At 33.7% G+C, this 21,518-nt stretch overlaps 1 protein-coding gene across 1 annotated transcript; it reads right to left on the bottom strand.

Annotated features, from left to right (window-relative positions):
• Nucleotides 1–8,008: 8,008 nt before the first annotated feature.
• Nucleotides 8,009–20,027, bottom strand: LOC140800333 (uncharacterized). Its single transcript, XM_073155067.1, has 10 exons — nt 19,610–20,027; nt 19,238–19,303; nt 17,987–18,167; nt 15,965–16,161; nt 14,541–14,591; nt 14,365–14,456; nt 13,500–13,621; nt 11,070–11,164; nt 10,808–10,912; nt 8,009–8,483 (listed from the first exon to the last, which is right to left on the bottom strand). The coding sequence occupies exons 1-10, from the start codon at nt 19,934–19,936 to the stop codon at nt 8,346–8,348; spliced, it is 1,374 nt and encodes a 457-aa protein (XP_073011168.1). The 5' UTR covers nt 19,937–20,027; the 3' UTR covers nt 8,009–8,345.
• Between the last annotated feature and the right edge of the window lie 1,491 nt (nt 20,028–21,518).

Here is a 21,518-nt window from a genome sequence, read left to right as displayed (position 1 = left end):
AGGAGAAGAGTAAACTACAATACAGTCATTTATCCATTATACCAACCGGCGGTCACCGGACCTACTAGCTTTTTTTTAATGGTACAATTACATTCCACACCCTGTACTTTTAAGAATTTACAATACGCATTCCACCTTTTAATATTTTTGAACTTTATTCCCGAAAACATCCTAAATTAATCCTAAACTAATTAAAAGATATCAATGACAGATTATTTTGTCTGATTTTCAAAAATGCCCTTTTCCTATCTCTCTAAGAAAATGAATCGTAATTTCCTAAAATATAAGGTGTAAAATGCAATGCCTCCAGTGAAACTGGCATTTGAACAGAGGTAACGGTTGGGGGTTACTGCACCCCCAGCTCGGCCCACAAAGTGTACCTCTGGGACACTGTAACGTAGTTGGTACCTATCAATAAGGACAAGGGGGGGGTAATAAATATTGGGAATAGTTATTCTCGTCCTATTACCCGGATAAACATAGATAGAAGAATAAGTTCTCAGGCGGTGCATGTGGGAGAGAGAGAGAGAGATAGAGGGATGAATAGTGCTTGGCATTTACGAGGACTCATGGATGCCAGTGGGAAGCATGTGAAGGTGTGGGGTTAGAGAGTAGGTGGAGGGATAAAAATCGGAATAAGGATAAAGGTATAGTTTATTGTATGTAGTTGGATCTCTAACTATTACTTATTTTCATATAGACCCTCATTTTATTTTATATAATTATTTTACTCTTGTTATAATATTATGAAACGATAAGTTTTCCGGATAGAATAAGCAGCCCTGGCATAAAAGTATTCTGACAAGCTCTTTCTAGAAACTTCTTATAAGAAGGTTAGGATTCGATCTTCTTCGATCTATAGTTTGGAAAATTATTGATTATTTATGTAGAAATATATATATAAAAAGAGGTTGTTCGAAGGTTCTAATTTTAAATAACTTGGATTTGATCTACCAAACATAGATTAATATTTCAAGAGTAGATATAGAAGAAAGAGTTTTTTTTGGCTTAAATAACCCTCTAAAATTGATATTTATATGTATACCCCTCAAAATATATAAAAATCTTTTTACCATTAAAATTTTAATAATTTAGACATAAAAAGCTAAAAGTATTATTAGTTTATTTATCAATTTCTCTTCGTATTTATCTTTTTATATTAAATTGTTGAGACTTAACTTGATAAGTAACTGAGTAAATATGTTTGATATCAATTTTAAAGGGGCATAAAGCAAATAAGAGATTTTTAAAAACTATACATGCAAAACCCCCTAGAATTAAATTAGGGAAGTTTAGAATACACCCTAATCATTTATCCTTGCTTTTGTTCCTTAAAAACACTTCTGAGTTTAATTTAATTACTATATAAATTTTATCAGAAGAGCCCTCCCATTTTCTTTTATTGCCTCAAAATACCCTGAGTTTAAATATTCTGTTACATTAAAATTAAAAATTAAATATCTAAAACACCCCTCGACAAAATGGCGAAGCCCAATTATATATATTGATAGGAAAAGAGGGAGAGAGGGGTGAGAAAAGGAGGGCAGTTACATTAACTCATCATCTATATGATAATTGATAATTAAACTAATATTAGGGTATTTTAAGGCTATAAAAGCAAAATTGACTTGGCTGTTATTAATCATACTTAGATTTTTTGAACTATTAAAAATATCTCAAACACTCCTTCTGTTGGGTTTTTATTATTTTTTGCATCCATTAATTATCGTACGTAAGTCACATGAGCAGCTAGCTATATAACATATTTACCCTTATATTTTAGAGAGAAAAATGATAAAGGAGGAACTAATAAAAAGTCCTCGGAGCCGGCCCGAGCGAAGATCAACACTCTCGGGCATTGAGAAGGAGCAGCCGGCAAAAGGGAAAGTCGTGAAAACGGTTCTAGTTTTTCTACCTTCCATTCCCGGGATTTTAGTCTACCAAAATATTATTTATCTTCCTAGGGAGATAGTTTTATTTTCTCAGCTTTTTCATATATGACATCAATAATTCAGAGAGTGTCTATGTGTCAAAAAAAAAAAGTTGAGATGATTCATATAGAAAATGGTGAAAATTGACAGAGTCCAAGAATAATTTATCTATGATAATTAAAAACAAAAAAAAATAAAACAAAGTAGGTTTTCTTTATAAATTTCCCAAGAAATCAACACCTAGAGGAGTATATATTGATGTAGTATTCGAGAAAGATAGCATTCATTCAGAGCAGTTGGTGTCATTAGTGAGTTGCTTGTTGGTGCAGAGTAAGGGAGTTGGTAATTGGTAGACAAGAGAAGGAGACATCATACCAAACTTATTACATCTATACTAGTGAATGAATGAAAGATTTGCATGCAAGATATATATATATATATATATATTCTCTGTAACATTTCATCATTATAATTAGATTGCAATCTACGCTTCCTTCCTTCATTCCAAGAAATGGACAAAGCCAAAACCATGCGTGCAAACAAAGTTCACAAAAACAAACACCAAAATATATTTACATTCCAGCCTCCTAAATTATTTCACTTTTACCTACATAAATATCTCTGAAAGAGAGAAATTTTTGATAGTAAGATGATCATTTGATGCTATTCTTCGTTTTAATCCAAAAATAAATATAAATAAAAACTAACAAGCATTCTCTCTTTCTTGCAAACTAAGCCAGCATTGAGAATTTGATACCAACCAGAAGGATCCAAGAAGACCAGCAGCAACTAAGCAATCTCAGCATTGTGCAACCACTAGTGTTTTGTTTTGTTAGAAGAATAGTTTGGAGGGCATCTAAGAGTGTTGGTTTGTTGTTTAGCAACCAAATTGATCATAAATGAGAGATAGCTAGAAGAAAAGTATTCTCCTTTCCTTCTCTTTCCTTTTCTTTCTTGCAGTACTGTTTGATGTGTAATTATCATTGTCGTTGAAGTAGTAAGTAGATTTAGGGTGATAAATACTGTTACATTGAAGGTTCTTGTAGGGCGACGTAAAATGGAAATTAAAATCAGTGTACTCGTTGAACGTTTTTTTTAATATCAATAGACCGCTTGTGAACTTTTGATTGGATTGCAATTATTAGATTTTTCATCCAAAATTAACGATGCCCCTGTACTTTTTACCCTCCCGGAATTTACTCTTATATCATTAAGCTGCTCTAAAATTTCTCTTCCAGTTTATATTTACTCAGCGGGAGTAGAGTTATTTAAGCCATTTCATCATTTTAATATCAGATGAAAAAAAAGTGATCTTCCTCTACTTACCTAGGTAGGCTTATAACTTAAGATTGTGAGAGGATATTTGTGATCATTAATTAATGTGTGTGTTGGATGATTTGCTTGTAATTTAATAACTTTTAGTCTACTTAATGTAATTGAAGAAACCTTGAGTAAATCACATCCGAGTAAATCTATGTGCACTTCTTTATAGAAGGATGGCAACTCTTGTTAATGTGGAGATATATCTTTACATTCTTCAACAATCCTAGGAAATTAAAATAGTAAGTTCTTTACTCCCTACCAAATGTAAAACTTAGAGCTTTCTTAGTTGTTTATTTATTAAATAAAGAACTTATTTAAAAGCTTAAGTTGTTAGATAATGAATTACCTCATAACGAAAGCCGGGAATTGTTATATTATTAATAGAAGCTCTCATATAGCTGTTAATCCAGCTCAAATCACTCTACAAGTTAAGATGAACAATCACTCAAAAGCAAGCAAGCAATAAGCATAATGCAAAAAGGTTATTGTAGAACTAATTTCTCAGAAGAAGCTCTAAACCTAATGATATAAATCATTTTCTAAAATACATGTGGGTGCAAAGATAAAGTAAGGCACATAGTTATTAGAATCAGACTAGACCGGGTTGTTAGACCGATGAACCGACCACTAAACTGATTCGTTTTTGTTATTAGACCGGATAATCAATCAACCCGGTAAAAACTGATTGACCCAATGATTGAACTAGTGAACCGTGCAACCCGGCTGATTTTTGGCAAACCAGCCGAATCAACTATTTTTGCAAAATTATTATCCTTAATATTTGATTATTCTATCTATATCCTAATGGTATTTTAGTCCTAAAATTTTAAAAATATTTAATTAAATTAGTATTTTTTACACATATACTCTTGAAAAGTCTCTGTATATCTAAAGTTAATATTTACATGTATATCTCTCAAAATACAAACTTTTTACACATATGCCTTTTAAAATTCTTATTTTTTGTGTGAATATTACATGGAATAAACTACCATTAAGATTTTAATATTTTAAATATAAAAAGATAAAAATATCATTATTCTTGTTTTTAAGTATTTCTTAATAGTATTTTTATCTTTTTATATTAAATAACTTAACTTGAAAATAACTAGGAGGATATCTATATAAATAATATTTATTTGAGGGATATACATATACTTTATAGATACTTATTTATTTTTAAAATTATTTAGATCTATTTATATATTAGTTAAATATTTTTAAAAGCCAGCAATCCAACCAGGTAAACCACCTGTTGAACCAATAACCTAGTAACCCGACGCTTGTCCGAGTCAATATCCTGTCTATGGTAAGGCATTCTAATTTCTCCTCCTTTTTTCAACATTTGAGGGGAATCCAAAGAGCCATCATGGCTTAAATGCTTAAGAGCAACTCTAATTGAATCCAAGGGGTCATCTAGGAGAGGACATGAAACCCTATGGCAAATGTTGGTGAACAATGAGAGCCTAACAACTACCACTTCCTGAAGCAGCAAATGATCCTCCCCATCTGTCACACTCATTGTTATGTCCATCCAAGAACCAAACTGGGTGGCCTTTTCTTTCAAGTTAGGCCATCTAACTTTTTTCTTTAATCTCTCTCTCTCTCTCTCTCTCTCTCTCTCTCTCTGGGAATTGGGACCCATATTATAATTTAGTTTTTAGATTGGATAAGGATGTGCATTATATCCTCTCTCTCCTGTGAGTTTGATTTGATCCCTTATCCAACTCAAAGTTCCTCTAACAATTGGAGAGATCCTGGTGGTGCTTAATTGCTAGAGACTAAGTTTTCCCAACAAATCTATATATTATTTTTTTTTCAAAAGAAATGCTCACTGAGTTTTAACAACTAGTCACTAACAAGCAGCTACTTTAGAGGCTTCCAAAGGTACATTTATAAGAAGAAGAAAAAGAAAAAAGAGTATTTGTTCCTTGTGGGAAACTTTAGAAGGTAATAAAAGCTTAGAAAGCCAGATATTAGTTTTGTAGCAGAATGATTGTGGCAATGGTTGTTATCAAGTCTCTTCTTCTCTTGTCTATTTCCTAATGGATAACAGAGTGGTTTGGAAATCCTGGACCACCCACCACTTTGAAGCCACATATGATATTAAATGGTGATTTATAACAGATCTAGGTGAATACAAGATCTAAAATTAAAACTTTGGCATGTTATGTGATGTAAAGTTTACACATGCATTTAAATGGTTATTATGGTGCTCTCTCAATCCAAGTGGTCATGATTTTTGAGTGGTAAAAATTATCATATTTAATGATATGAAGCATGGTCTTCTAACTAATATTTTAAAATAATACTTTGCTCATAAATGAATAACATTAAGTTGAACCTTGCTTTTGACATTAAGATAAACTAATGGCACAATATTTATACAATTTAATAGGCTAGAATCATGACAAATCCAATGCCAAACAAATGAAAGAAGCTATTGGCAAATACCCAAAAGTATCCTTGACCAAAAGAATCACAAGCTTAATTTATGGAGAGATTTATTTTTTATTTTTTTAAAATACAATCTCCTTTGGGTGTAAGCAACAATCATGAGCTTAAAGTGAATACTCCTCCATGAAACCTCTCCCGAGATTTAATGGAGAAAAAAAAAAGGAGAAAAGTTATCTTGCTTGATCTCCTCATTGAGGCAATTAATCAAACATATGCATCTCTCTTTGCAAACATCAGGAAAGACAAAGTGGCCCGCAAGAAAAGTGATTAGATTTGAGATGCTATAAGTCTTAATCTGCCAAGAGATTATAAGAGATCAGATCATAAGGGTCTACTAGGTGCTAATAGTTCTTATTAATATACTCATGTTTAAATCTCAACGACACCAATTTAATTGGAACACCGTTAAGTTTTCACTTGTGTTAAAAAGTATATTGATTCTTAAATGTTTCGTGACTTATTCTATTATCTCATAATTGGATTGCACTTGATTTGTCCAATTATAGAAAATTCTATAAAACATGGAAATAAATAAATAACAAAAAGATGGTGAGAAACATTTCATTTTATTTAACTTAACTTAAACTCACATTACTTAACTGAACAAAAACATTTCATTTTATTTAAATTAATATATTTAAAATTCTACTGTTAATCAAACTATCTACAGAATGAGACGGTGAGAAACAGAATATTTCTGTTCTATTGAGCTGATGTGAGTTTAAGGTAACTCAAGCATTTTTTTTTTAATATTTTTGATAAAAAAAATAAGGTTTTTATTTTTTTTTTAAAAAGTGTAAGATAGTAAAGATTCTAATCCTAAAAACCCCAATTAACTAGGTTTTTTCTTTTTCTTCTTTGCAAATTTTCCTATTAAATTATTCAAATAATCACTATTATATATACAAAGATTCTTGGGTTGAGATCCTTCTATCTTATGTAGTGGATGGCCTAATCCATCATGTCATTGACCAAAAAGGCCGACATCTATTGTACAATCTCTCAACTAGTATGAACTAATTATTAATTAATATTTACAGCTAATTTCAACAAAAAATTGAATATATATATATATATAGTATTTATAGTTGACACAATAATGCTATCAGAGTTTGGAAAGCTTTAATTATTGGGTGGTCCAAATGTTGACCACCTTTTTTATTTTTGCTTTACATGAGCTTAATTTCAGGTCGAAAAAATAGGAAATGGTCTCTTTTTGCTTGCCATTTTTTAAGGTTAATTATACCTAGATCTTTGAAGTATATAAAACCATTTATAAATTTATTTATTAACATTTTGACCCTCAATTATCTAATATCTACCTCCCCAGACAATATTTTACCCTTACTTTTTTTTATTAAAATTGATCAAGTGTTAACAAAAGAGATATTTTGGAGGGTTAAAGGTCTATGTGAAAATGGAAATAATTTAAGAGGTCTAAATATAATAATCTCTTTTTTATACCTTTTACTAAGCATTTGGAAAGCATAGTTCTAAATGTGTACAAAAGTGTGATTTGAGTTCTGTGCCTAGTCAACCTAATTGTCTACAAAAGCAATAACACTTATTTTAGTTGTATGATCATTGCTACAGGTTATTAATATACTCCCAAGTTGGTAACTTTAATTTCAACAAGATCAAAGATAATTTTATATGTCACAAAATAAATGTCTACTTTGACCTGTCTACTCTCTACTCTCAGCTTTTTGATTGTATCAACCCCATAAATCTTTGTTGGGTAACATTAAGTATAAGTGATGGAGCCAATTAAGTGGCCAAATCTAGTTGATTCAATAGTTTAAGCTTAATCACTCAGCCGTAGCATAGCTGTGCAATGGCTGATCCCCACCTAATGCTAAGAAGTGAAGGAAAGTTAAAATTTAAAAAAAAAAAAAAATAGTTCGGCAGTATATCAGCTGCATTTGATTTGAAGCAATAATCCAAGCATTATATCAGTTTGGAGCAGAACTCACTATACAATATGTAACTAAAATATGAGCTCTTGAATGATGAAAAAAAAAATTAAGCTTATAGATAAAATTGTGAGTTAATATTGCACAAGGGAGCTTGAGTCCATGTCGACAAATATTTTGATCTCATCAAAATGTAAAATCTCCACCTGTCTGATTGAATTTCACTTGTTAGACCTGTTAAAATATGTCAAACCCAAAAATTCAGTGGAAATAAGCATTTCATCTGACTTTTGCCTAAAAGAAAGTCATTTGTTTTCTTTTCCCATTGGACTCTGTTATAACAAAATATGTATCGACTATAAAAATTATATACACGCTAAATCGAATATGAAAGCCAGAGATTGATACATAAATGAAGAAAAGGTCTAATTGCATGTGTATGTTCACTAGGGCCTAATAAGTGGCCTGTAAATAGATCACTATGCATGACATCAAAATCAGCATGTTATGATCATAGTGGCCTCTTTGTATACAAGTAGTATTGTAATTCTCAACATAGATCAAAAGGAGAGATACATCTTATGTCTTAAGCTTTTCCTTTATGTAGTTTTGAGTGGCAGAGTGATCCGAAAAAGTGGTTTGAATTGGATGAGTGTTAGCTGCACCAAATTCAGCAAGCTTTACATTCTCAAGTATTGAAGCTTCTGGTACAGCGTCTTCATCACAATAAACAACCTTTGAACCCGCTCTCCAATTCTTGCACATCTAGATTCTTCCCTATGAATACAATCTTGTTGATTCTAGGTTCATCTGCTCCCCATAATCTATCAGGAGATCCCTGGAAAATGTCATGTACTCCCTGCACATAGTAGAAGACGCTGAATGATACAAGCAGATTAATCTGATAGATGATAAGAAAATCATAGCAGCATAAATCGTTAACGCAAGTTTGCGTAGTGCAACAAATTATACAGAGACAGCAGACTGATATTTCTTCAAACCACCATCAACAGCATATTACATGAAACCTTCTTAATGCTGCCACTTATTTAGGTTAAGTAGGATGCAGATTTTCACATATTAGTTTCCAACAAAATAGGCTGTTTGGAGCAAAGTTCTAAAATTCAGTATTGGAATCGAGATCGGAATCAGCCTCTAAAAAAAACAATATATATCAACCGTATCGGTTGTATCAATCATATCAGCAGCCCATAATAGATCAAATTATTTTCTAATTACGTAAAATTTTAGATATCATTTAAAAATACAGAAAAAAATTAACAATTTAGAAACAGTAACAAAAAATTAAAAATTAGTTACATATGGAGTCTTAAAATAAAGAAAAAAAAAACTCACACAAAACCATAATGAATTATAAACTAAATTTGATAAGTTTTTATGCTTATAAATTACTATCACAGAAGTGAGATGAAGAGAGAGAGATCTCTCTTCACTATTATTCTGTAGGAATAAGAAAAAAAGAGTTAAAAGTGTGGGCGAGAAGAGAAGAGAAATGAGAAAGAAAAAATTAAAAAGAGAAAAGCACTCACCAGATTGGCCACTCGATGAGTTCGGTGAAGTGTGAGTGGTGGGAGGAGAGTGTGTAGGAGATAAAAAGTAAAAACTAAAAACTTAAAAGGAAAGCAGTTGAGGATATCATTAATGCTCCAAAACATAATCCATTTTAGATTCAATCTTAATCTTTAAAAATATTTGTTTCAACCGATCCGACTGATCTCATTTCGGGTCAGGATCTACATCGGCTGATCTTGGAAACCATGGTTTGAAGGAAAGGTCATGCAATTCAGAGTACCATAATGACCCATTGATTGCATGTGCCACCCTCACTGTCTCCCGTATCAAGGGCATGTGAATTGCAACACCCTAATACGAACTCACACCTTTAGCCACTCAAAAGAAGCTTTCTTACTATCAGAATATATCTAAAACTAATGTGTGGCTATCTCAACAAAACAAAACAAAAAAAAAAGACAAGAGCCTAGCTAGGTCTACCTGGGCTGCAATGTAATGAAAATTGTTCCAAGAGCTAGTTAACATGGTTTCGAGCATTTAATGGACAAAATCTAGCATCAGAAATAAGAACAAGTTAGAAATAGAAAAGTTCATCCGGAGAGCTGGGCTCAGAAACATGAGTCAAACTAACATGAATCTAACAACAATGTTAAGTGCTTAAAAGATATGGTTGTTACTGGAAAGACTATTTTCTTTTCTCTCACCCTTGAACTACATTTCTCTCCAAAAGGAATTAATGGAATATCCATGCAGCCAACATTTATACATTCTAGGCATCCATAAGCTATGTTGGATGCATAGTAGTGTACCGCATAAAAAATGCAGAAATATCAAATGTTTTATGTTTCACATTAAGAAATGAACGCTTCAGCATTCTTACAGCCTACTACTTCACAAAACCACACTAATATACTGATATGGCCTAAGGATGAGAAATATGCCAAAAAAATAAAAGATGTACATAGATCATGTCCAAGAAAAAAAGACAGCCTTAATGAATCTCTTTTCTGCCTCCAAGTATATTTCTCCATACTAACATGACTAGAGATAAGAGAGATAGAAGACAACCCACCAAGCGATAGAAAAAAGAAAGGCAAACCACCTGGCCACAGGGGAAAGGAAGGTAAACCCATTGGACTTGTGGGGGGAAAGAGCCTAGATTGTTGGGGAACAAGAGGAGTAGAATCCACCACAAAAGAAAATAGGATGAAGGGAAAGAGAAAAGGAGAAGGATAGGAGGAAGAAAAGAGGAAGGAGAAGGGGAAGAGAAAAATAGACGGAAATGAGAGGAAGAGAAAAAGGTGGAATCCCCCACAAGAATAACATTCTCAATTTTCCATTAATTTTTCTCTTCATTTTCGGAATTCCATCAAATCGCAACTTAACTTTATTAGAATCTTTCCAAATTTAATCTATAACAAAACATGACTCTTTTAAATTGAAAATCAACCAAATCCTAACAAAACTAATCTAACAAAAACCAACAACCAGATCTCCTAGAGTTTAGCAGCTTTAACCAAATAGGATATTCTAAAACCAAAGAGATCTCTGTTTGAATTTCAAACAGTTTCTCCTACAATATAGCAACTAGGCAAAAGAAAAGTAGACATTACCAATGGCAAATCGCAAAAAATAAACTATAAAGCTGACCTGAAAGACAAATCTCTCAGGCATGCCACTGACGGATAGGAGCCCTTTCATCCGATATATGTCATCACTACGTTCCATCAATAATGTTCCTAACCACATATTAGCCTGCAGTAGATGAGGTAGAGTAACATAAGTTTCATATGGTACAATATAGCAGTACGAGTCAGCTAAGATGCACAGTTCTCCATACTATATCTAAATAAGATTTCTTCTCATGACACTGCAAAAACTAAAGCAGCAGAAGACAGTTTAAAAGTGGTACCTTATCGAGATCCAAGTTCCCTTCACAAACAATGCTTACAGAAGATACACCAGGATCATGGGTATGATCATGTTCGTGAGAACCACTTTGATGATCTGCAACAAATATTTGAATCATTTTGCCATATAAGTGTGAGGTGATTGCACAACTACATGATATGCTAAGCATTGCCTCATGGTACTAAATAATATTACAGTGAATTGTCCGTGAAATATATTGTGTCTAGCCGCCCACACCCCTACTAATAGAAATGAATTGTTTTCATGTCTTAAAAGTGTGGCTGTATATAGGAAAATGATATCTAGCATAGCCTGTAGGGGCACAATGATACTTCAGACCTCTATAAGATCAGCTTTCTAGTCAACAGTACACAGGCCCTTGCATAAACTGAAATCTCATGGCCTTCTTCAAAGACCAAGTACAATTATTGATGAACTTGTTCACAGAATAGCTAGGAATATTATAGAGTTGATATTAGTTCCCTAGTCATCGGCTTGCAATTGCATTCAAGGAGGTTCAATTGTCCTTTGTTGCTATCAACCTGACGCATGAAAATGTGGTAGACAAGACGACATGACTGCAGGCCTGGATGCTGAAGATGGATAAAACATTTGGTTGAAAATATTCTCCAGACTTGCAATAGCTAAAAATGTACTCTCCATGTAATTATAATAGGCTAGTCTAGATTTTACTCCAGCAACCAAATGGAAGAAGTAATGCAGAATATACAAGGGAACCATGACTGAGCTAATAATTCATGAATAGTTGCATGACTGTCACTATCCGTGGCTAGTAGGCCACGCTTTCCCCCAAAATATCATGTTTTATTACATAGTGCTGAAACACAAGCAAGTCCACCAAAGAACATGCATAGTTTCACAATCAGCTGCCAACTCATGTTACCTTCCTAGGGACCTAGATAGCAAGCATCTCGCTGCCAAGTAGGATTTACAAACTTCATATCAGAAAACTAGACAGAACAGAATATAGGGCCACAGAATTTCTAATAATAGGTTAAAATCATCTATCAAAATCAATCCACCGTAGATAAATCAGATGAGATTGAAGTTAGCCTAACTCTAAGATAGAGTTAATCAGACTACTATTGCATGATAAAATGGGTTGAGAATTATACCATGCTTGCCATTCTGCCCAAGAAAGAGAACACGCATGCATACACAACCAAACCTTCAGTCCTACTATTTGGGACCAGCTATAGGGGTCATGAGGTGGGAATCAGACTTAAGCCATGCTTGCATGTTCACATAAGAAACAAACAGATGAACAATAACCATGCCTTCAGTTCCAAGTTCCAACTATTCTGGGCCAGCCATATGGATCATTTTCCTCCATTCAACTCCATCTAACACAAGAGTATCCATCAAATAAGTGCTACAATTCTTTTTCTTACTACTTCCATGTTTTTGGTCTACCCTTCCCTGTCAAAATGCCTTCTATTTGAGTAATCACTCGTTGCCAGATTGGGTTGGACTGTCTAGATAAAATTTCAGTCACTTTCTAGCTTCCTTGTTCAGGTTAAGTGTTTTGTTCTGTGGGTTGGATTGTCTAAGATAACTTCAGTCACTTTTCTAGCTTCCTTGTGCAGAATAAGGGTTTCTCAGAACAAACAAGACACTGATTAAACCTGACAGGTCAGCGATATTGACATCTTAGTAATACTACAAAAAGGTGGAGCTTCCCGTGGAATTTTGTTTAGCTAAGTTGGTAGCATCCACTTTAACCTTCTTAGTTCCAGTTTAAAGTCACGGAACCATTAAGAGATTGCAAATAGTTTATTGTTCATAGAACAGGGTAATATACTTGAAAGAGTACAAGCACAGGGGAGAAACAAATTTCACATAGAAACTATGTCAGCCATTAGGTATAATAAGCCCATCCATGTCTACACAGAATTTGTCATTGCAAGTATTATAGTTTTATTTTGATGAAGTACAAGTGTTACAGTCATAGAGTAACTTGTCATTCATCAAATGATAAATTTTCATTTTGTCAAAACTGAGAAGAAAGAAACTCAAAAGATTAAGTAAAATGTTGCACCTAAGAGAGAATCTAAGGAAACTACTTCCAAAATTAACAAAAACAATGGCCAACATAAAGCCTAGTCAAAAGAAAATTAAATTTCCTAAAAGATCATTCTTACAAAGTTACAATTACTATTGTCAATCATAAATTTTCATAATGTAATAACACTGATATTACACAACATAGCAGAACTCGTAAGCCATGAAGAAACAGCACATAATGATTAGATAACTACATAAATGATGCAATTGCAACTTGAAAATCACTATACTATGTAACTAACATAGTTAGTGCAGGCATAGTTAAAGAGATTCGTGCATTCAAGTTGCATTCACATCAAATAAGTGAATAACAAATAGTTCATTAAATAAATAAAGATGCACCTACCATGGTGATGGTCATGATCCTCATGATGATGATGATGGTCATGATGGTGGTCATGGTCATGATCATGTTCATGCTTTGGGTGGTCTTCATGTGAACCTTCAGCATTGACAACACTCTCAATCCTGGGATGAAATACTTCCCGAATCAATTGACTCATGCCACGATAGTCAAAAACAGGATACACAATGGAATAACCATTAGTTCTAGTTCAGAGAAAATTGGGATGCAGCTTCTGCATGCACCCATGTGGAGAAACTACTGACTCATTGATTTTGCCACAAATTAAGAAATGACTGCCATAAAGAATTCATTTATTTTTTATTTTATTTTTTGGAAATCATGGTTACATCAAATTCAAAATGCATATCCATGAAATAAAACATGTTAGATAAAAGATTTTCTCAGATTTATAGAACTGGGATACACAATAGAAATAACTAGAACTACAGCAGCTTCTTAACTGATGACTTCGTTTCACCTTTCAAATTAGAATAATAAGAACCTCCAAATAATTGTGGCACAACATGCTAAAGCTATCCAATGCACAAGGGTTTGTCATGAACAAAAGTATTGGCAACAACAAGGTTTTCTATGAAGTATTGGCAACAGAGGGTTTTTTTACAAAGAAAAGTGTTGGCAACAACAAAAACTATATAGCCATTAATATGTTTAGCAAAAACAAATCTCTTGTCCCAACAATTACTTGGTGTCGGCTAAATACATATGCTATCAACAGCACACATTAGGGCATAAGAGAAGCCAAAGGCCAACAAATATCTAATAGTTTGGTGGCCTTGACAAAAATTCAGCTAGAAACTAATTTCTCTGTAGAATAGTAAAAGCAAGAAAATAGAAGGAATAAAACCTCTCCAGATCAAAGCCTCCAATCCCAAGAACATAGTCCAAATCAACTCTACCATATTCTGCACTCTTTAAATGAGCCATGCGATTGATATTCTGAATTCATCAAAGCAAGATAATTAATATGAAGAGTATGAAATTCCAGAAAAGGAACACAAACCGGTGCAAGCTGTAGCTAACCCTTATCCGCTGGATTAATGAGGAGACTGCAGGCTCGCCGACAAGGTCAATCTACAACAACAGAAATCAAAGAGTCAGATCACCATAATATAGCATGTTGACACTTAAAAGCTTTATAAAGAACCTAATTGCATTATCAACATAGGAAAGGTGAAGATAGGAACTGATAGAACTGTGAGAAGAAATTTTTGCTATTTCTTAGTGTCCTCAAGGAGATAGGAGTTAGCATCAAGTAGGAAGCACATTCAGCACCTTATGCCAACCTCTTTACTAGATGATGATTTGATTTTTTGTGGAAAGGATAAGCAACTGATTGATGACAGAGCCATTGTGTACTTTTCCTTGAAAAGGACAACTTCAGTTCTCATAATTGTATCTCCAAAACAATGTATATCTATCTTTCAATTAGTCCAGCATTTCTTTGCTCATACAGATTTAGTGCAGAAGGGTTTGTTAGCATCAAGTCACAACTCTTGATCCCCCTAATAAATATCTCCTCAATCTACTCCAAATGATATCTACATATAAATGGTACTTCCATTACTTTTGGCACTTAAGTAGCTTTATAAAGCTTCTTCAGCAACCATGTAGATTGTATGATTTTAAGATATAAAGCAAACCAGCTCTGTGTGAATACTTTCATAACTTGCATAATGAATAGAACATAGTCATAATACCTCAACTTCTGGATATATGATGCATAATGAAGAAACAATACCGGACCTTCATTTTGCATTCTCTTCAGAAGCTAAATATAGAAGTTTGAGTTATATGAGAATTGAGAAAAATTGTATGATTATAAGATAGTAATACTTGTAAACAAGTAAATAAAGTAAGTACTCAAGAAACAATTAGCTTTCACATAATCACCAGTTTGGATATTGTGAACCAGAAGAACAATATCAGTACATCATGCATATCATGAATTCCGTATTTATGTTAACCTCTATGCACTGAATAATTCCAGTATTCCAGGTGCACCGCAATAGATGGAGCTTAAAATTGTTAAAAGTTAAGAGTATAAACTATAAAGATTGAGGCAAAAATGGATGGATTTCAGTAATAGTTACCTAGCAAACAACTTCCAAAGCCAACTCGTAAAGCATATCTTGGAATTCCAGTCAATGCCAACATTATGTGATTTAGTCATTGGACAAAATGAAGTTCTTGCTTAGTAGGATCTATATATCTATAGCGCAAAAGGCTATCCTACAAATACTCATACATCAAAATGTTGATAGGGCCCTACTATAAACAAAAGACTGACCCACTATAAACAAAAGACTGACCCATCATTACAACAAGCAGCAACAAGAAATCATGACATTCATGCTAAACAATGGCCACCTCAAAAATGTAAATGAGTTACTTCAATCCAATAAGCACATGAAACAAATACTTTACAATTACCAATTAATATATACCTTGTTCACTATAATTCTGTCAGCATATGCAATTTGCTCAACAGCCTCATTGACTATGCCTTTGGGCTTTATCTCGTCCAAATGGAAATCTGCATGTTTTGCATCAACCAAAGTAACAACACCGTCCAACTTCACATCATTGAAAATTTTATCCTCCGCATAAAATGTCTGAATAATAGGTGCTGGATTTGCTAGACCTGCAAAACTTAAAAAATGCACTAGTGAGGAACATTCATAGTAAGAAAGTCCATGAAACACACTAGCCAAGTAAAATGTTAAGTACAACATTATGCATTAGAAAATCTATTCAAGGTAACAGCACTATGGCCCAAATTTGTAGGGAAAAAGAAAACCATGATCATAATCCTGCACTTGAAGGTAGTAAAAGGAAAATAATAGTAATATTTATATTCTTTGATGTCATCAAAAGGAATATGGAAAAACAAATTCCTAATCTAAAAACAAAGTAATGTGACATAAGCAAGACCACTGATATCACAACAAGATGGACCAATCATATCTCCCAGATTAGTTGCAAAATTAAATTCTCTTTTTTTTTAATCTCTTTTTTGCAAAATTACATTCTAGATAAAGTATTTGAGTTCTCGTGGGAAAGACATACAGGAGAGTTTTTGTTTGGATGTACTTCCTTACCATCATATAATCTTTAGTACAATAATGGATACTTGATTGAGGCCTATAATAATCAACCAAAGCTGCAGAAATAGATAAGTAGAAAACAACCAGAATGGCCCTCATCATGTTTGTTATTTGTTCAATGGCTAAATAGAGCTTCTTGTACTTGTTGTACTTCTTAGATATTTTCAGATTTGGACAGAAGGTTCAAGCATATTGTCTCTGATGAACAAAAGCAGAAAGAAATTTCATTAACTTTCCCCTATAATCTTGGTCTACACGATGAATAAGATCCATCAAGACATTTATGTTTGAGCCGCATAATAAAATGATTGTATATGCTTCACTTTCCTTTGCTTTATTTGTTGTTACCTAGATTACTAGTCTTTCTTATATCTTGAATCTGAATTTAACATCACAATTGGTTGGTCAAATAATATGACCACTAGGTAAAAGGTCTTGATGATTCCTTATCAAGCAAATTCTTTTGACCTTCAAATTTTCTGGAATAATTAGATTAATTAGCAAGTAGTCCTTTAATCTAATTGATAATGAAAAAAAATGTAAAATAAAATAAAATAATCCCAAAAGGGACCCTCCTCAGCTCATTTGACAACTTCCGTCTCACACTACATATTCACCATCCAAACACCATCACCTATCATACAAGTACAGTTGATAACTAATGACTAGAAAACAGTCTAAAGATGTTTCTAGGTCATTTGATGATCTTAAGTCCATATGGGTAACCCGAAGAATAAAATGCAAATAAGGGAAAGATAAAAACTCATTATTAACATATCAGAAGCAGTACAACCTAATTGTCACAAAAAAAAAACATTAACTGCCTGCCAAAAAAGAATAGAACAAACTGGCTGAAGGAAGAAAACCAAGAAGACTGAAGAACCCTATTAGGGCTAAGGAGAACTACGTTAGTACACGAAGTTCTATTAATATTTGTTATGGACCTACAACCAACAAGTCTGCGAGAAATCATCGAAGACAAAGGATGGCTCAAGATAGAAAATAGCATAAGGATTTTCATTTAGTATAAATAACTGCAGTAAAAAAGAACTGCATAGAAGGGATTGTTGCAAGGTGCAACTGAAATGATATATAAAGCATGTGCTGCCCTACTGGTTCATGCATCTAGTAAACAAAACTAAAAAAGCATAATAAAAAAGCTGACAAATAGAGATACGTGAACATGATGACTAAAGAAAATTACATAAAAAAGAGTCAATCACTTGCTTTGTTGATTTTGATGATATAGACATGCTGGAAAAAGAAAAAAAAAATGACATACATTAAGAAGAACAGCAAAAATGAATCAATCAAAATATGTAAATCAGATATTGCAACAAAAGGAAATGTGTATAGATGTACCTGTAGTTTCAATGACAATATGATCAAACTTTCCTTTCTTCTTGTCAACCAATTCTCCAATCATCCGTACAAGATCACCCCTCACAGTACAGCAAAGACAACCATTATTTAGCATAATAATATCTTCAGCTCCGGTAGTTTTCGCAGCAACTAAAGAACCGTCAATATCAATTTCTCCATACTGTAAAAGAAACAAAGAAGTTAAAATAAAATATAAAGATTATCTGCTAATCTAACATGGAAAGCACATTTACAGATCCCATGGCAAAAGTCAAAATGTTGATTTCATTCACTAGGGCTAAAAAAAGGATGGAGTAAGATGGCACGTTTACCATAGTTGAGTCCTTGGGTATGAAACTATTGTTATTCTATCAAGACATCAGTCCTCAATTCACTGTTCAACTAAATGATCGTGATTTGGAAGGATCCCAAAAAAGGAAAAAAAACTACAGTAATTATGACTTTGCCATAGTTAAAGAGTACCAAGTTTCTTATATTAATCTTTTATTATTCAAGAAGTCAGTATGCCTTCAATGCATTGTTGAAGTCATCAATAGTGTTTTAGGAGGATCCTAGAATGGAGAGGAACTATAGAAACAGTCTGTAAATGCTTTAAGTCCATGCTTCCTCCAATAAAAACGAAAAAGATTACTCTACCCAAATTAAAAGGGAAAGGTAGTGTTTCATGAGATCATTCTTCCTCATCCTTTATTTGGCAATGGTGATTGCTATAACCAGACAAGCATTGCACCACCTTTCTTCTTCTCTAGACTCGAGTCAATTGAAGAAACTCATATTTGACTATATCTATTTTACAAAAGATTGTACTGAGTACTGACTTAGTAGTGACTAGCAAGTAACCTGGTAAGATCTCAAATATTTTACGAACTTCTACTAACATTGTTGTCTCCTATTTCTTATTAAGATCCAACCGCTAATAATTATCATGCTGTGTGCATGATTCAGATAAACTGCAAACAATGCCATTTATTATTGTCCAGTAAACTAAGTTGTAGCGGGAAGTGATAGATGACTAGATGCCAGTCGGCCATTACTCAATAATGAAGTGCATAAAATAAAGTAAGTTTAAAATTCTGATGTTTGTTAATACACATGTAAGTCATTAGCTATTCATGCAGCTAATCAGAACAAAGAAGAGAGAAAGAAAAGCGATTGGATAATATCACCCAAATCAGCAATATATTGCATAAAGTTTGGAATTCAAACTTTAAGAAACATATAGATAAGTACCTCATTCTCAATTACTGCTATGCGCTTTCCATGCTGAGCAGTCAGGATATGATTCAACAAAGTCGTCTGTCAATGGAGAAGCATATCAGTTAGCACAATGAAGAAACATAAATTACATCGGAATACTAATCACATGAAAAGGTAAGAAACAGAGTAATAACTCATTTGCAAGCTCAAAATGATACACAAAATACTAATACTAATTCCTAGCCCAAACGCGCCAATGCACCCAGGCATCACGTTACACAAGAAATAGGACTAGGGAAAAAAAATATCACAATCCAATCAAAGTTGTCGCCTTTTCACCTCAAATCAAAACTTACACCATAGTAAAACATTCATCACACATCCTTTACGAGCAAAATCACTCACCTTTCCCGACCCGAGGAAACCGGTGATGATGGTGGCCGGAATGCGATCATCGGGCGGGATCTTCGTCGTGAGGTCGGCGCCCTCCTCCGTCGCGGCAGCGGACGCGGCGAACCGCCGCGAATATAACGCAGACCTAACGAGCCGGTCGAATCCGATGACCGCCGTCCGATTGGCCACATCGATGGCAAAGGCGCGGGAAGGAACAGCGGCGAAGATGCCTCGGGACTGCAGATGGAGGAACGAGGAGCGGGACTGGAGGGAGATGGCGGCGCCACGCTTGGCAAAGCCGAAGAAGGCGGTGGCCAAGTCGGAGGAGACTGCGGCCATGGCGGAGAAGACGAGAGAGAGAGCGAGTGAGAGGATAGGGGGAAATGAGAGCGATGGTTTTAGAGGGACCTTATCCTAATTAGTGAAGTCCTTTTTACGGTTTTGTCTAGAAGTTAGGGTGTAATAGGGTAATATGTTTATGGTGCTCCATGCTCTATATAAAGTTTGATCATAGGACCGCCAGGTTAAGTTTGGGTCAGGCTTTTCGGAATTTTCGGGACGACCGGGCTTCTGTTTGTCGGCTTGCTCATCATTCTCCATAGTCGGAGCAAATTCGGATGGGCTAGAATATTCCAATATGTTATCCACTAATCCGTGAGATATCGAGCTTTAGCATAAACATCCTGACCGCGGGGGCTTCTCAAAAATATATTAACAATGTTACTATACTAGTAAAACATTTTGGTTAGCTTTCATCTTCAATCACCAAATTTCAAATGTGGGATTATATAATTATCAGAAAAATAGATGAGCAAGCTTGATGGATCGAGCTACAAAAGGGCTAGTCGGGTAGGGCACTCGAGCCGGGATGGGCAGGCAAAGCCCTAGCCCATGTTGCCCATTACTAAATCAGCGTGCGTAGAGTTGTCAGGCTTAATCCAGTTAAGTTTGGGATAGTTCACATGGGTCAGGCCATTTGATCACAACTAGTGCTCCGTCACTAATTAGCTTTGTTTGATCGGTGTTACCGACCATTTTGGTTTGAGCTTTTATATAATTATGTCAAATATTTTTACTTTCTATATTTAAATAAAAATTATTTTACTATCTTAAACTTTATTTGTATCACTATGTCAAGTTTATAATCATACTATATTTCCCTCAAAACTTTAGTACAACAATAGTTGGCTTATAAACATTAATATAAACTTATGTGAGTTTTTACCTTGTTGAATTGAGATCCATTCAGCTCAGTAAATTCGCTTAATCAGATAGAGATTTCCACTAATAAATCATGTATTAAATCAACAACTTATTTGGAAATTATTTTTCTCAATAAGTTGCTGATCGAAATTTATGAAAATAGCAAGTAGAATGGAAAGAAATCTGTAACTAATATAATTAGCTTACCTAGTGAGAGACTTATTTAGGAAAGCAATTTCCATATAACTTATTATTTCATTTAGCAATTTACCAATTAAAATAGCCCATTTGGTTTAATGTTTTGGCTGAGCTGGATAATCCTAACTAGAGTAGCAAAGACTATCTAGTTTCATATTATAGTTTAGAAGTCAACTATAAGGGAAGACTTAGTATGGTCAAAAACTCTCCATGGGCTTTCCTGTCACTTTTGACTAGAATGCAGATAGAAATGCTATTAACAGAGATAATAAAAGTACTTAAATGATCATATTTTTGTTAAATAGATATGTACCCAGAGAAAAAGTTTTAAGATAGATTAGTGATATAAAATAAAAGTTGAGAGAGATAAGGTGGCTTTATTGTTTTTTTTTTTACATAATTCCCTTTGAAATCTTAAACTTTATTAGGAGGTTTGTTCTAGTACAAATAAAGTTTAATCCCTGTTTACAAAAATTTACTTTTAATATAATTTCAGCCTTTTATTAGGAGGTTTGTTCTA

This window comes from Typha latifolia, chromosome 13 (genome assembly GCF_019914945.1).
Source record: "Typha latifolia isolate L0001 chromosome 13, TyphaL0001v2, whole genome shotgun sequence".
Lineage (NCBI taxonomy): Eukaryota > Viridiplantae > Streptophyta > Magnoliopsida > Poales > Typhaceae > Typha > Typha latifolia.
The sequence above is the reverse complement of the archived record's forward strand: the minus strand, read 5'-3'. Positions and strand labels throughout refer to the sequence as shown.

Bases quoted from the DNA above. Each gene is read 5' to 3' on its own strand.
- LOC140800333 (XM_073155067.1), bottom strand. From the start codon at position 19,936: ATGGCCGCAGTCTCCTCCGACTTGGCCACCGCCTTCTTCGGCTTTGCC. The intron at 14,457-14,540 runs GTTAGCTACAGC...TGATGAATTCAG, and splicing joins CATTAATCCAGCGGATAAGG to AATATCAATCGCATGGCTCA. The intron at 13,622-14,364 runs GTTTTATTCCTT...ATTTCATCCCAG, and splicing joins GGAGGCTTTGATCTGGAGAG to GATTGAGAGTGTTGTCAATG.